The sequence below is a fragment of the Dreissena polymorpha genome, chromosome 5 (assembly GCF_020536995.1).
Source record: "Dreissena polymorpha isolate Duluth1 chromosome 5, UMN_Dpol_1.0, whole genome shotgun sequence".
Taxonomy (NCBI): Eukaryota; Metazoa; Mollusca; class Bivalvia; order Myida; family Dreissenidae; genus Dreissena; species Dreissena polymorpha.
In genome coordinates, this window is record NC_068359.1 from 700,670 (window position 1) to 713,495 (window position 12,826).

The window sequence follows — 12,826 nt, forward strand, 5'->3', positions numbered from 1 at the left end:
GCCTGACAGTATGTAATAATGTTTAAGGTAAAACAATTCAACATTATAAGAAAAATTTATAAAAATGGTATTTGATCATTGCCCCCCCTGTTTTTCAAAAACTCCCCCGAATATTTTAAAGTTAGGGTGGAATGCCCCCCCTCATACTTTTAGATTTCTAGAATAGACACTGACTTTGTGAATAGAGCCACTGGCAGGGGGATTGGATTGTATAATCTAAGGGACACAAAGGCCTCTCGCCTATTCTTAGAAAAAATATTATTTAAAGGGCCTATGACATTTAAAAAGGTCCGAAAGGGTAAATTTCTCAAAAAGCATTGAATTTGGCACAACTAATAATGATGTGTAATAATTAATGCATACAATTCACTATCTATAATAAAACATATCTAATGCATTCTGATATAAAAATGATTTTGTGTTATGGGGATTTTTATGTTTAAATTTTAACATAATTTTATGAGTATTCTATATATCCATACATGGCTCCAAAGTCATTACTTCAATAATCACTTGGGACGTTGTTTTTTTATAAATTTTTTTCTTATTTGTTTCTTCAGAATTCCTTATTTTGTATTGCATGAACATTAAATTCAATAAACGTAATAAATATGTTTAAGTTTAAATCCATTTATGTGGGAAAAAAAATCATTGCAGAAGAAATCAGTCTTTTCATTGAGAAAGTATTAATTTTGGTTTAAAGAGTTCCTTTCACCAATTAGCTGGTACCAAATGGCACTTAGGTAATCAACATATCATTAAAAGAATGGTTGAATTAGAGCTGGTAAATACATGAAAAAAGTGTTATTTCTGTAGACATATGTTTAAATTCCTTTTGCGCCATGTAATGACAATTTTTTTTTGTAATTTTGTTTTTTACTTTTTTTTATAACAATTCTATCAATTTACACTTGGAGACTTTCCTAATGCATCACTTTTCAAACTTTAATATCTCAGTTATGAGTAAATATATTTATTTAAAATTTTACATATGATCATTTGACTACATTCTATGCAAGCTCTCAATAAACTCATTCATCCGTGACGATTGGACGCTTTAGCACGTGGGGTAGGTGTGGTTCCATATTTTTGCATGTGGAAATGTTGAAACGCGATTTTATTCTAGTTTTATTTCAATTTAATTATTTTAGGTGGGTTCTTATACAAGGAAAACATAAAATTAATTTACAAAACAAGAGTTCCGCGGTCGGAGATGACCGCATTGAAGCCGGATTTTTTATTTAAATGACAGGAAAGTACCTTTCGTGTTTTTGTCAATGCAATACTTAAATTACTGAAATATTGTTCAAAGGTCAAAATGAAATGTAAGTACTTTTCAAGGCATGAGCAAACCTTGTGTTATGTTTTGACATTTTTACCTACCAAAGTTATAAGAACTTTAACATTTTTACATTCAAGGTCACAGTGACCTTGACCTTAGAATGAATGACCTTGAAATGACCAGTGGTCATCTAAGTGTGCTTGCAAACCTTCATGTCAAGTTTGAAGACTCTATGTCCAAGCATACCAAAGTTATAACAATTTTAACATTTTAACATTTAAGGTCACAGTGACCTTGACCTTCAAATGAATGACATTGAAATGACCAGTGGTCATCTTCTAGTACTGGCCAATCTTTATTTCAAGTTTGAAGACTCTAGGTACAAGCATACCAAAGTTATAACATGAAATAAGAACTTTAACATTTTTACATTCAAGGTCACAGTGACCTTGACCTTCAAATGAATGACCTTGAAATGTCCAGTGGTTACTTACTAGTTCTGGCCAACCTTCATGTCAAGTTTCAAGACTCTAGGTCCAAGCATACCAAAGTTATAACAACTTTAACATTTTTACATTCAAGGTCACAGTGACCTTGACCTTCAAATGAATGACCTTGAAATGTCCAGTGGTTACTTACTAGTTCTGGCCAACCTTCATGTCAAGTTTCAAGACTCTAGGTCCAAGCATACCAAAGTTATAACAACTTTAACATTTTTATATTGAAGGTCACAGTGACCTTCACCTTCAAATGAATGACCTTGAAATGACCAGTGGTCATCTGTTAATCCTGGCCAACCTTCATGTCAAGTTTGAAGACTCTAGGTCCAAGCATACCAAAGTTATACCATGAAATAAGAACTTTAACATTTTTACATTCAAGGTCACAGTGACCTTGACCTTCAAATGAATGACCTTGAAATGACCAGTGGTTACTAACTAGTTATGGCCAACCTTCTTGTCAAGTTTCAAGACTCTAGGTCCAAGCATACCAAAGTTATAACAACTTTAACATTTTTTATATTGAAGGTCACAGTGACCTTGACCTTCAAATGAATGACCTTGAAATGACCAGTGGTCATCTGTTAATCCTGGCCAACCTTCATGTCAAGTTTGAAGACTCTAGGTCCAAGCATACCAAAGTTATACCATGAAATAAGAACTTTAACATTTTTACATTCAAGGTCACAGTGACCTTGACCTTCAAATGAATGACCTTGAAATGACCAGTGGTTACTAACTAGTTATGGCCAACCTTCTTGTCAAGTTTCAAGACTCTAGGTCCAAGCATACCAAAGTTATAACAACTTTAACATTTTTTATATTGAAGGTCACAGTGACCTTGACCTTCAAATGAATGACCTTGAAATGACCAGTGGTCATCTGTTAATCCTGGCCAACCTTCATGTCAAGTTTGAAGACTCTAGGTCCAAGCATACCAAAGTTATACCATGAAATAAGAACTTTAACATTTTCGAGCACGCCGCCCCGCCCGCCACCCCGCCACCCCGCCCCGCCCGCCCCGCCCGACAACATCAATCTATAAGCCGAGATTTTTTCGAAAAAAATCCGGCTAACAATATAGCTCGTATGAATATTCAGGAGTTTAATCGCGCACTTTGCATTTTAAAGGCTACCTTTCCCACTTGCTAAAGCGTTCGATCATCACGGATGAATGATCTTATCGTTAGCTTGCACATATTGTAGTCAAATGATCACATGTGCAATTTTAAATAAAAATATTTACTCATACTAAGATATGTATTAAAGTTTTAAAAGTGTTGCGTTAGAAAAATCACCAAGTGTAGTAAAAGGCGATATACGTTATTCCAATTTAATTTCAATTTCATAATTCTAGATAAGTTTTTACACAAGAAAAACATAACATTATTAAAGAAAAACAATATGGCTCGTATGAATATTCAGGAGCGAAACGGCTCAATCAGCATGTTGCAAGCCGGTCAGTTATTAAGACATGTAAGTTTATGCGTTTTACTTTTCACATAATCATTGTTATTATTTAACGTTGTACGAGTTTGCGAATTTGACTTTTGAAGTGACGTTTTTATTTTGTTAAGTTATATATTTTGTTGTTTTTCAATTTCAATTAAATTTTCAGAATTATCAGATATGTGTTGAATTATTCTTGGTCCAAATTTCAACAGAAGCCGTTCAAAAATATGGGAGCTATATTGATATGATTAAGTGATGCGTTAGAAAAGTCTCCAAGTGTACATGTAGTATTGCTACTACAGTAGATAAACATCCATGTGAAAAGTAAAAATATCAATTGTTTTTATATTTATTCTTCTTTTATGTCATTTTTTTTTATTGATGTGCTCTAATACATTTATGAATTTCTAAGATTTATTAATGTTTTCCCAAAGCCTAATGAGCTTTGAGAAAACAACCCCTGGACTCTCCCATTTCCTTCCAGTACCTGCAATATACTGTGCAGTTGCCGTGATACGATCAATGAGGTCTGGTAGCCTGCATGTCCATCAAACATACCAAAATATACAGCTTCTATACATGGTGCCTACAGCAAACAAAGAAAAATACAAGCAAAATAAAACATGAGATAAAACTAGAGACATATGCCCCCCTAGACAGGGCTTTGAACTAGTGACCCTAATTTCAATAGGGGTCATCTACTGTCCAAGGCCAATGCACATGTGATTATCAAGCCAATCAGCCAATCGTTGATTGATATTTATCTGAAACAGTTTTCATACTGATTGTGACAGTGACCTTGACCTTTGACCTTATGACCCCAATTTCAATAGGGGTCATCTACTGGCCAATGCACATGGGAAGTACCAAGCCATTCGGTCAATTGAATGAAGAGTTATTGATCAGAAACGATTTTCACAATAATTGTAAAATTGACCTTGACCTTTGACCTAGTGATCCCAATTTCAATAGGGATTATCTACTGTTCAAGGCCAATGCACATGTTTAGTATCAAGCCAATTGGTTGATTTTTTGACGAGTTATTGATTGGAAACAAACTGGTCTACCGACAGACAGACGACCAACCGACCTACATCCAGCAAAAAAATATAGCCCCTCTTCTTCGAAGAAGGGCAAAATTATAAAAATTATAAAAATTAAAATAAACAAACATCAAATAAATGATAATGCTATTATTATAAGTATGACATGCAACATAGCAAGTCTGGTTTAGTATAATGGAACAACACAAACTCTGTTTTAAAAGTAACATTAAATTAAGTGACACATGCGTTGGATGCTTATTGGCAATCAGACAGCTCAACATTACAGGTGGTTTTAGTGAAGGACAAATTTTCCAGTTTTTCAGTTTAATTATTAAAATCATAATAATATTTAAAATGCATAATTACCGGGTAAAAAATATTATTATTTATAACCACTGACTAATAAAATTAAAGTCAAACAAGATGTGTTTGTGAAACACTATGTCCCCATATATTTGACCTTTGACCTTGAAGGATGACCTTGACCTTTCACCACTCAAAATGTGCAGCTCCATGAGATACACATGCAATCCAAATATGAAGTTGCTATCTTCAATATTGCAAAAGTTATGACAAATGTTAAAGTTTGACGCAAACAAACAAACACACAAAACAAAGCAACAGACATGGCAAAAACAATATGTCCCCCACTATAGTGGTGCAGGACATAAAAATAGCATTATATGTCAATTTGTTTGACTTTCTAAAATTGAACTGGTTTTATTTTTATATGACATAAACATACCAGTTCAATGTTATAAAGTCAAACAAAGCTGTGACTTCCATGCCCCTGGCTATTATTTACTTAAATCCCATTACAAAGATAATGCTTGTACATTTTTGCATTCATGTCAATATCTTCTTTGTTGCTATTTAATTGTTGACAACAACAATGTGGTCTAACATATTTAAGTGCAATGATGTAAAAGTCTGCAAAAGTTATGATAATTTATTCCGGTTGTAAACAGTAAACAGCTTTTTGTTTACCTTGTATTAGTTTGTGTACAAAGTATACTGCCATAACTGATTTTCAATGGTTTTTAACTCTTTCAGTGCTGGAACCGAATTTTGAAGGCCTTTGCAAACAGTTTGGATCCAGATGAGACGCCACAGAACGTTACAATGTCTCATCATGACCCAAACTGTTTGCTATTCTGATAGAATTCTTTGAAAAAAATCAAAGAAAATGCTAATCTTAGAAATTCAGCAGACGACATTTCAGCAGACGACAAATTTCCCAGCATGCAAAGAGTTAAAGACTCATAACACTCTACATTATAATAAGATTTTACCATTGTATGCATTACCCCTGACATGAAGCAAACATTTCATATTATGGCTATTTCATAATACGATGGGATCATTTACTTTTTTACATATTTTTTCATTTATAAAAACACATGTTGAATACTTCCAAAGAAAATGTAAAAGCCTGCATTTCAACCAATCAAACACAAGGGTAAAATTGCTCTGGGTCACTTGAATTATTTTAACCCATGCTGGGAAATTTGTCGTCTGCTAATGTCATCTGCTGAATTTCTCAAATTAGCATTTTCTTAGATTTTTTTTCAAAGAATACTATCAGAATAGCAAACAGTTTGGATCCTGATGAGACGCCACGTTTTGTGGCGTCTCATCTGGATCCAAACTGTTTGCAAAGGCATTCAAAATTTGGTTCCAGCACTAAAAGGGTTAAGGCTTAGAACTGTTTCTTGTTTTTATAGAAATTAATTTGTATATCAAACAATCAGGCCTCCTTACAATATAATGAACACAATTTTTTCAATGACCTGTGCCTACAAATGTTGACTATGTCATTATTCAGTCGAGAGTGCACTAAAAATTACTTACATATTGGCCTTAATGCATTGACTATATACATTAAGTCAAGGAAGTATATCAAATATATATTTTGTTATACATAGATTTTCTATTAAATTACAAGGAAGTTATCTGGCCTTTATCAACTTTTTGTAATAAAGTAAATAATTGATATTTTAATTTGTTTAGTAATTAAAAAAACAAAACAAGTTAAATAATATACCATCACATACATATATTTACTTGGACTGCTTTAATACTGTTATGATTACACTGATTCCATTCCTTATCTCTTACCATTTTTGCAATTTCCTGCATAGGCTGCATTACAGTCTTTGATCTTGTCAGTGTTTTGCCGTTTTGACTGCTCTTTGGCTTGATATGCATCTCACAAGCATAGCTATTGTCCTCATTACAACTGCTTTTGCCTCCATTCAGACACCTGAAAGGTAAAATTACTCAATTTATTAGTCTTGAAGTTCAAATAAATCTCTTTAACTCTTCCAGTGCTGGGACCAAATTTTGAAGGCATTTGAGCTTGGATCCAGATGAGATGCCACAGAACGTGGCGTCTCATCAGGATCCAAACTATGTTTGCTATCCTGATAGTATTCTTTGAAAAAAATCAAAGAAAATGCTCATTTTAGAAATTCAGCAGACAACATTTTTGCAGACGACAAATTTCTCAGCATGCAAAGGGTTAAGAATTCCACTCAATTAAAAGGGGGTTGCCAAAGCATAGTGGGTAAAGTGTCTGCCTTGCAATCAGGAGGTCCCAGGATTGATCCTCTGTCAAATAGCATTCTCAAGATCTTCTCTTAAGAACTGGTTCTACCCAAGAAAATGTGTCTTTATAAGCAAATGCTTTCAATGCATTCAAGCTAGCATAAATAGGATAAAACTAAACTTAATTGAACAGTTGCATCCAAGCTTATTTAAAATTGTCCAAGAATTTTCAGTAAACCATTTATTATTATGCAAACATGTGGTAATAATATAAATGAATGATTGTGTTGATTGAAAAGTATCTTGTCAATAGTCCGCTTGACATTGTTATGCAACTGTTATATGTATATTTTGTAGTCAATGAGAATTGAAGTGAAACCGAAACAAAAATATAACCATAACAAATCATAATCATACAGGAAGATTTACTATAAAGTGTAACATTATAACGGTTTAAATCTTTTTCAATGACTTTTGTTACTTCTGTGTTTGTAACTCAAGTATGATCATAATTGTGCATTGTACAGCTTAATGAGCTTATCTTAGGATTTGAGTGTATAAATTCTCAAGTTTTGTTTTGTTTCCTAAATTTATGCACTAAAATCAAGTGATAAAAATATCAGTACAAATAAAATATTTCAAAGTATGTAATTCTTACAGAGGAACATTCCCAGTATTTCCAAGGGTAGACTATATAGTATTAATTCATGTTAAACTTAAAATTCTACATTACTCCAACTTTCCCTTTCCCTAAAACGTGACATTAACCAAATGTTATAATATAATTCAAGTTTTTAAATTATTCATAAATGTGAAGTCAAACATTTCAATCACAAAAAAGTGACTATGAAGTTACAATTGATTTCTTGGTCATCACATTTAAATAACATTTTTTGTAAAACATAAACAACAATTTAACCCGCTGTGCATACCTGTATAATATGCATCACCTTGTGATAGATATAGGACAATGGATTTTGCTTACATTTAACCTACATAATACTGATCGCAATTCTTGAATAATTGAATAATCATTTAAATATAATATTTAATCTAAGTCAATTTGTAACAATTGTTTTTGTGTACATTATGATAAACTAATTTGACCTACAGAAAATGGAATCTTGCTCTTAAATAATAATTCAAAATCATATATTAAATCTTAATTTATAAACAAGAAATATTCCTGATGGTTATTTATGAAACCTTTTCCACAAAAATAACACTTCAAAAGCTTTAAATAAACCTTTAGATAAGGCTGACACTTTTGGATGGGATTGTATACTGGCTGTGTGTGGATGGGATTGTATACTGGCTGTGTGTGCCAACATCAAGCAACACAATAATATTTGCATGTTTTTCAATTCGAACAATCAAAAAGTTTACAATCAGTGATAAATTAGTTTAAGTTGATGCAGTTTATCATTTTATATTTGCATTGAATGATATGGGACTTCATACATGTATTATGCTGTAACAGACCCATTATGGATACTGTCACAAAGATTCAAATACTATTTGTCATTTGATTTGAGGCTGAATACCTGTATATGTATCTTAAACATTGTGTATTATTGGATTTGTTCAGAGTGTAGCAAAAAGTTAGTTTTCAAAATTATTGTCATTATATAAGATTCAAACAAGAATGAACACATTATATATTTAAACAAGCAAAATAAAACTCCTGACTCATACAAATGTTCCAAATATCTGTTTGTTTAAGGGTAAATTGAAATAGAAAAAATACAATAATTTTCATTGATAATTTTCAAAAGCCTGAGTGTTGTACTGGTTGGGGGCCTGGATGTAAGCTTTTGCCTGGTTGCAAGCACCAGTAGTTGAACTTTTTTTTGTTTTGCCTATTTCCTTGTTATTATAATTATTTAAAACTATTAAATATTATTATTATCATAACAGTTTTGCTACTAAATTCACTCAATTACATTTGTCAAAAATACAAAAAATGTGAACAAGTCCATAAAGGATTCTTAACATCTGTTCATATATGTGTTACAGTTTAAATATATGTTGTCAGTAATCAGAGTTTCTTTTAGTTCAACTTGTTGACGCTCTCAAATATCAAGCTACTTTATATATTGGTAATATTTGGAGTGTTCCAAAGAATTTAGCCCATATAAAAAGTATCTCTAAATTCTTTACGCGTCTTATAAATATTAAAGACTAAGTTTCTATATGCGTTTGTATCACATTTGTCCCTTCAATTTCTGAAATGTCACTGTTTGTTGTGAAGTAAAATATATGATAATTATCAAATATAATAATGACAAAGATTGATGAAAGTATTAACAGTCTGCCAAATGATTCTGTAGTCCATATTATGTCACTATATGTTTGTGATTATAGAAAACTTTGTACCTTAAAAAAGTACTTTTCTAAGCTTATCAGCCAAAGCGTTAATGGTCACATCTGTTCCTCAGAATTTCAATCATATAACTTTCATAACCAGTTTTTAGATAACAAATACACAAAATATAACACAGGGAAGTCTATAATTGAGATACTTACTCTGCATAGCCCGACACCAAGGGCATATCATAGACCTTCCTTGGAATGATGATTGGCCGCGTCCCAAAGTCTATGGCCGACTGCACTTCTTCTTTGTCCAGACTGAGAAAATATGGACGTCCATAGGGGAATTTCTCTGGCTTTGGTGGGCCTGATGCTAGGCCTGAGATGAAGTTATTCCTTGCACTTTCCTCTTGGGTGTCTGCCAGCATTTTTTCCGCCACCGACCTTTTAGCAATAGCACTCATCGCTGCGTCTTTAAATCGCGCCAGCATCCTTTCAAAAAGGTGCGGATTCAAAAGATGAACCGTTTGATCTACATGATTTCAATATTCTTTTTAATAATTCACAATGGTTTGTATGACAGTTGAGTTGTAAACACGGAAGTGAAAGTAGGTTTTTCTTACCGCAATAAAAAATGAACATTACCGAAAATAACAAGATGGCGACGCCCATGGAAATAAAACAAACCATCAGACATTTCTTTGAAGAAGCATTAACAGAATTTAAAGACCATATACGAAAATTGACATTTGTACAGAGAATAAATGATTTTGAATTTGGAGAATTTAATTTACCATTGGGCTGTGTAAAGTCGGAGAGTGCAGAAGTCCAGGTTTGTCTCATGATTTCGCGAGTTTTTTCCTTTTTTTTGTACAGTGAATAGTATACTTACGAAGTTACGTCCTGTGCGTGTATGCATTTTAAAGTTTATGATATCTTTCCACGCCTGAAGCTGCATTATGCGTGGACTCGTTGTGTGTCTTCCTAATTTACTTAAAAGAATAAGGAAAGCTGGAACGATTTTTTAGCTCGTTTTTTTTTCAGAGAAAATATGAGGTATTGTCATAGACAGCTCGTTGTCCCGTGTTTGCCGTCCGCCATCTGCATCATGCTTAACCTTGACATTGGCTCTAAAATCAAAGTGCTTTCACTTACAACTTTGAAACTTCATATGTAGCTGCACCTTGATGAGTTCTACACACCACACCCATTTGTGGGTCACTAGGTCAAATGTCAAGGTCACTGTGACCTTTAAAACTTCTGACAAGTTTTCACTTATTCAAAACTGCACCCGCAGCCTAGCGTTGGCACCCGCTATGTGGTGCTCTTGTTAAGTATAGCTCCCAATTTCCAGCTATTTTTGTTGTCACTTAAATATTTTCAATGTTGGTTACTCCTATAAATATGAGGTCGATTTACAGCGGGGTAGCTTACGTCTAATTATTTGGACTAAATGTTGGTGTGCTCTTGTGGTGGTGGGGGTTTGGGGCAGAGTACAAATAAGAAATCTCACGCGTCTGGTATGGTGATCATTAACCAAAATCACATGCTTCCGGTAACAGGGATTGAACCCAGATCACCTACAGAAGTTCATGTACAAACCACTGTGATAAACCGACAGCCCTTCATGTACCTTGTTAAGTGCAATAGACCAGTTTCACAATACTACCGCTGTTGCTATTTTTAGATATCACGTGACGTGTCGAATTTCAGAACGAGGCTGAAAGTGTATAGATCTTTGGCGAAGCATATTGATGATGATAAACAGTTGATTTTGATTAATTACATTCGGGATTTTCATAAGCACTGACACTGGTTACAATAACGGCAAACACATGCATACATGGATGTGTTGTTTAGTCAATAAATTGATGAGGTGTTATAAAATAAACATTCTCACACCTACACAATCTTTGCAAGCCATAGTATATAGCAACACTAGGGTATATGTGTATATAAATTTTATTTAATCTTGATTCAAATTCAAGATACCCATTATCCTCAAGCAAATGTGATCTGAAGAATAAACATTGATAATTGCACAAAACAAATACATACAAAAGTTGTATAATACAAAACGTTATTTTATAACTTAAATTCTCAAAGGCATGTTGGTTGGTCTGTAATATTTTTCACAAACGATCGAACGTGTAAAATGTGTGTTGACTCAATCATAAGAAAAAGCAATTGGAAATACAAAGAACATGAACTTTTTACATGCTATGTCATTTTTCGTTTAACTTAAATTAATGTAAGATCTTTTACAGTGAAAGACAATATTGAAGAATACTTTTATGCAGGTGTAAAAACGAACCTGGAGCAAACTGAACTGTCTACGCATGCACCTTCATTTCTCTTTTAACGTGATTATGAGAGATAAATATATGTCACTTAATTCATGTCAAAAATCTCTCTTGTGTGTGTGTGTGTCTTTAATTTTCGGAAACTATCTTTAACCTAGGTTAATTAAAATGCTTCTTTTAATTGTGTTCTTCTATACACTTACGAACACTCTTTATAAAACTATGTAATGACGGAGTTTTATTTTAGCGGCACCGGGTAACCCGCTAAATAGGTTTGGTGCTTATAATAGCATAAAAGTTAATAAACATTTCAAATGTATTTATAAGTATTAAGCACTTGATTATGTATCCGAAAATTATTTCACAAGTAAAATAAAATCGTTCCTACGCTAATTTTGACAAGGCAGACATTCGTTCATACATTGTTTTAACTACCCTGACATTCATTCCAAGGCTATTTAGACATCCCAGACAATTGTTCCAACATTATTTTGACAGACCGGATATATTTACTCCTACATAGTTTTAACGTCCAGATTTCTGCAAGGTTTGGCAAATTAGAGATCTCTGTGTAAGTCGATATATTAGAATGTTTTAAACGTTTTCATTCTCATGATCATGATAAAATGTTACCAAAATATAAAATATAACACAAAATACGAGAATTTTTTTAACTATTTTATTTTTAATAACGACATATTAAATTACAAGATAAAATGCCCAGAGTGTCATTTTATTTTGATAAAATGTGATATTAATGACCGGGCCAGCAATTTTTCAGGAACAAATCTCCAGGCTGTCCAAATAACGAAGGAACGAATGTCCAGGCTGTCAAAATTATGTAGAAACCATTATCCCCATTATCAAAATAACGAAGGCACGAATGTTAAGGTTGTCAAATAACCACCGACTCTAGATGTCACTATACGTTCCATGCAAAAAACATAGCGTCTACTGAATGTAATAACTAGGGTAACTGACATTTTGTGAATTGTTCAGGAAAGCATATTTTCAGACATTTTCCAAAAGACAGTAAGAGCACTTACGTTATTTTTTGCGCTCAAAATATTTCAGTGTTGAAATTATGGTAACTGCTCCTTTCTTAATTTTTTTATTGTTTTAAAAAAGACATATCAATTACGAGTTTTGCTTCGTTTTTCAAGTGTTATTATAATACTTATCAGAAAATTTGAATATGGAAAAATGTTTATTATTTTAATTAAACATGTTTTTGCTTCTCCTGAAAATTAAAAAAAATGTCAGTTACGCTACTTTTTATATTCAGAAAATGACATGTGTTTGTTAAGTCAATTTCGAAAATTTGATAAAAACATTATTTTTACCAAAATGGCTGACATAATATTTTAACAGTTGATGTATGTCACC

The 12,826-nt window shown here is 32.8% G+C and overlaps 2 protein-coding genes across 3 annotated transcripts in view; one reads left to right on the forward strand and one right to left on the reverse strand.

Moving 5' to 3' along the window:
* Positions 1-12,826, reverse strand: part of LOC127832584 (protein phosphatase 1H-like) — a 42,832-nt gene that overhangs the window by 16,184 nt on the left and 13,822 nt on the right. The window contains exons 2-4 of one of the 2 annotated variants that reach the window (XM_052358107.1): positions 9,354-9,629; positions 6,399-6,543; positions 3,722-3,820 (exon numbers count right to left, since the gene is read on the reverse strand). In XM_052358107.1, coding sequence (XP_052214067.1) covers positions 3,722-3,820; positions 6,399-6,543; positions 9,354-9,628 — 519 coding nt within the window. In that variant the 5' untranslated portion in view covers position 9,629. Of the gene's footprint in view, positions 1-3,721; positions 3,821-6,398; positions 6,544-9,353; positions 9,778-12,826 lie in introns of those variants that run through there. The other variant, XM_052358106.1, reaches the window with a different exon arrangement.
* Positions 9,655-12,826, forward strand: part of LOC127832583 (DALR anticodon-binding domain-containing protein 3-like) — a 43,089-nt gene continuing 39,917 nt past the window's right edge. The window contains exon 1 of the mRNA XM_052358105.1: positions 9,655-9,969. Within this exon, the coding sequence (XP_052214065.1) occupies positions 9,772-9,969 (198 nt within the window). The 5' untranslated portion in view covers positions 9,655-9,771. The remainder of the gene's footprint in view (positions 9,970-12,826) is intronic.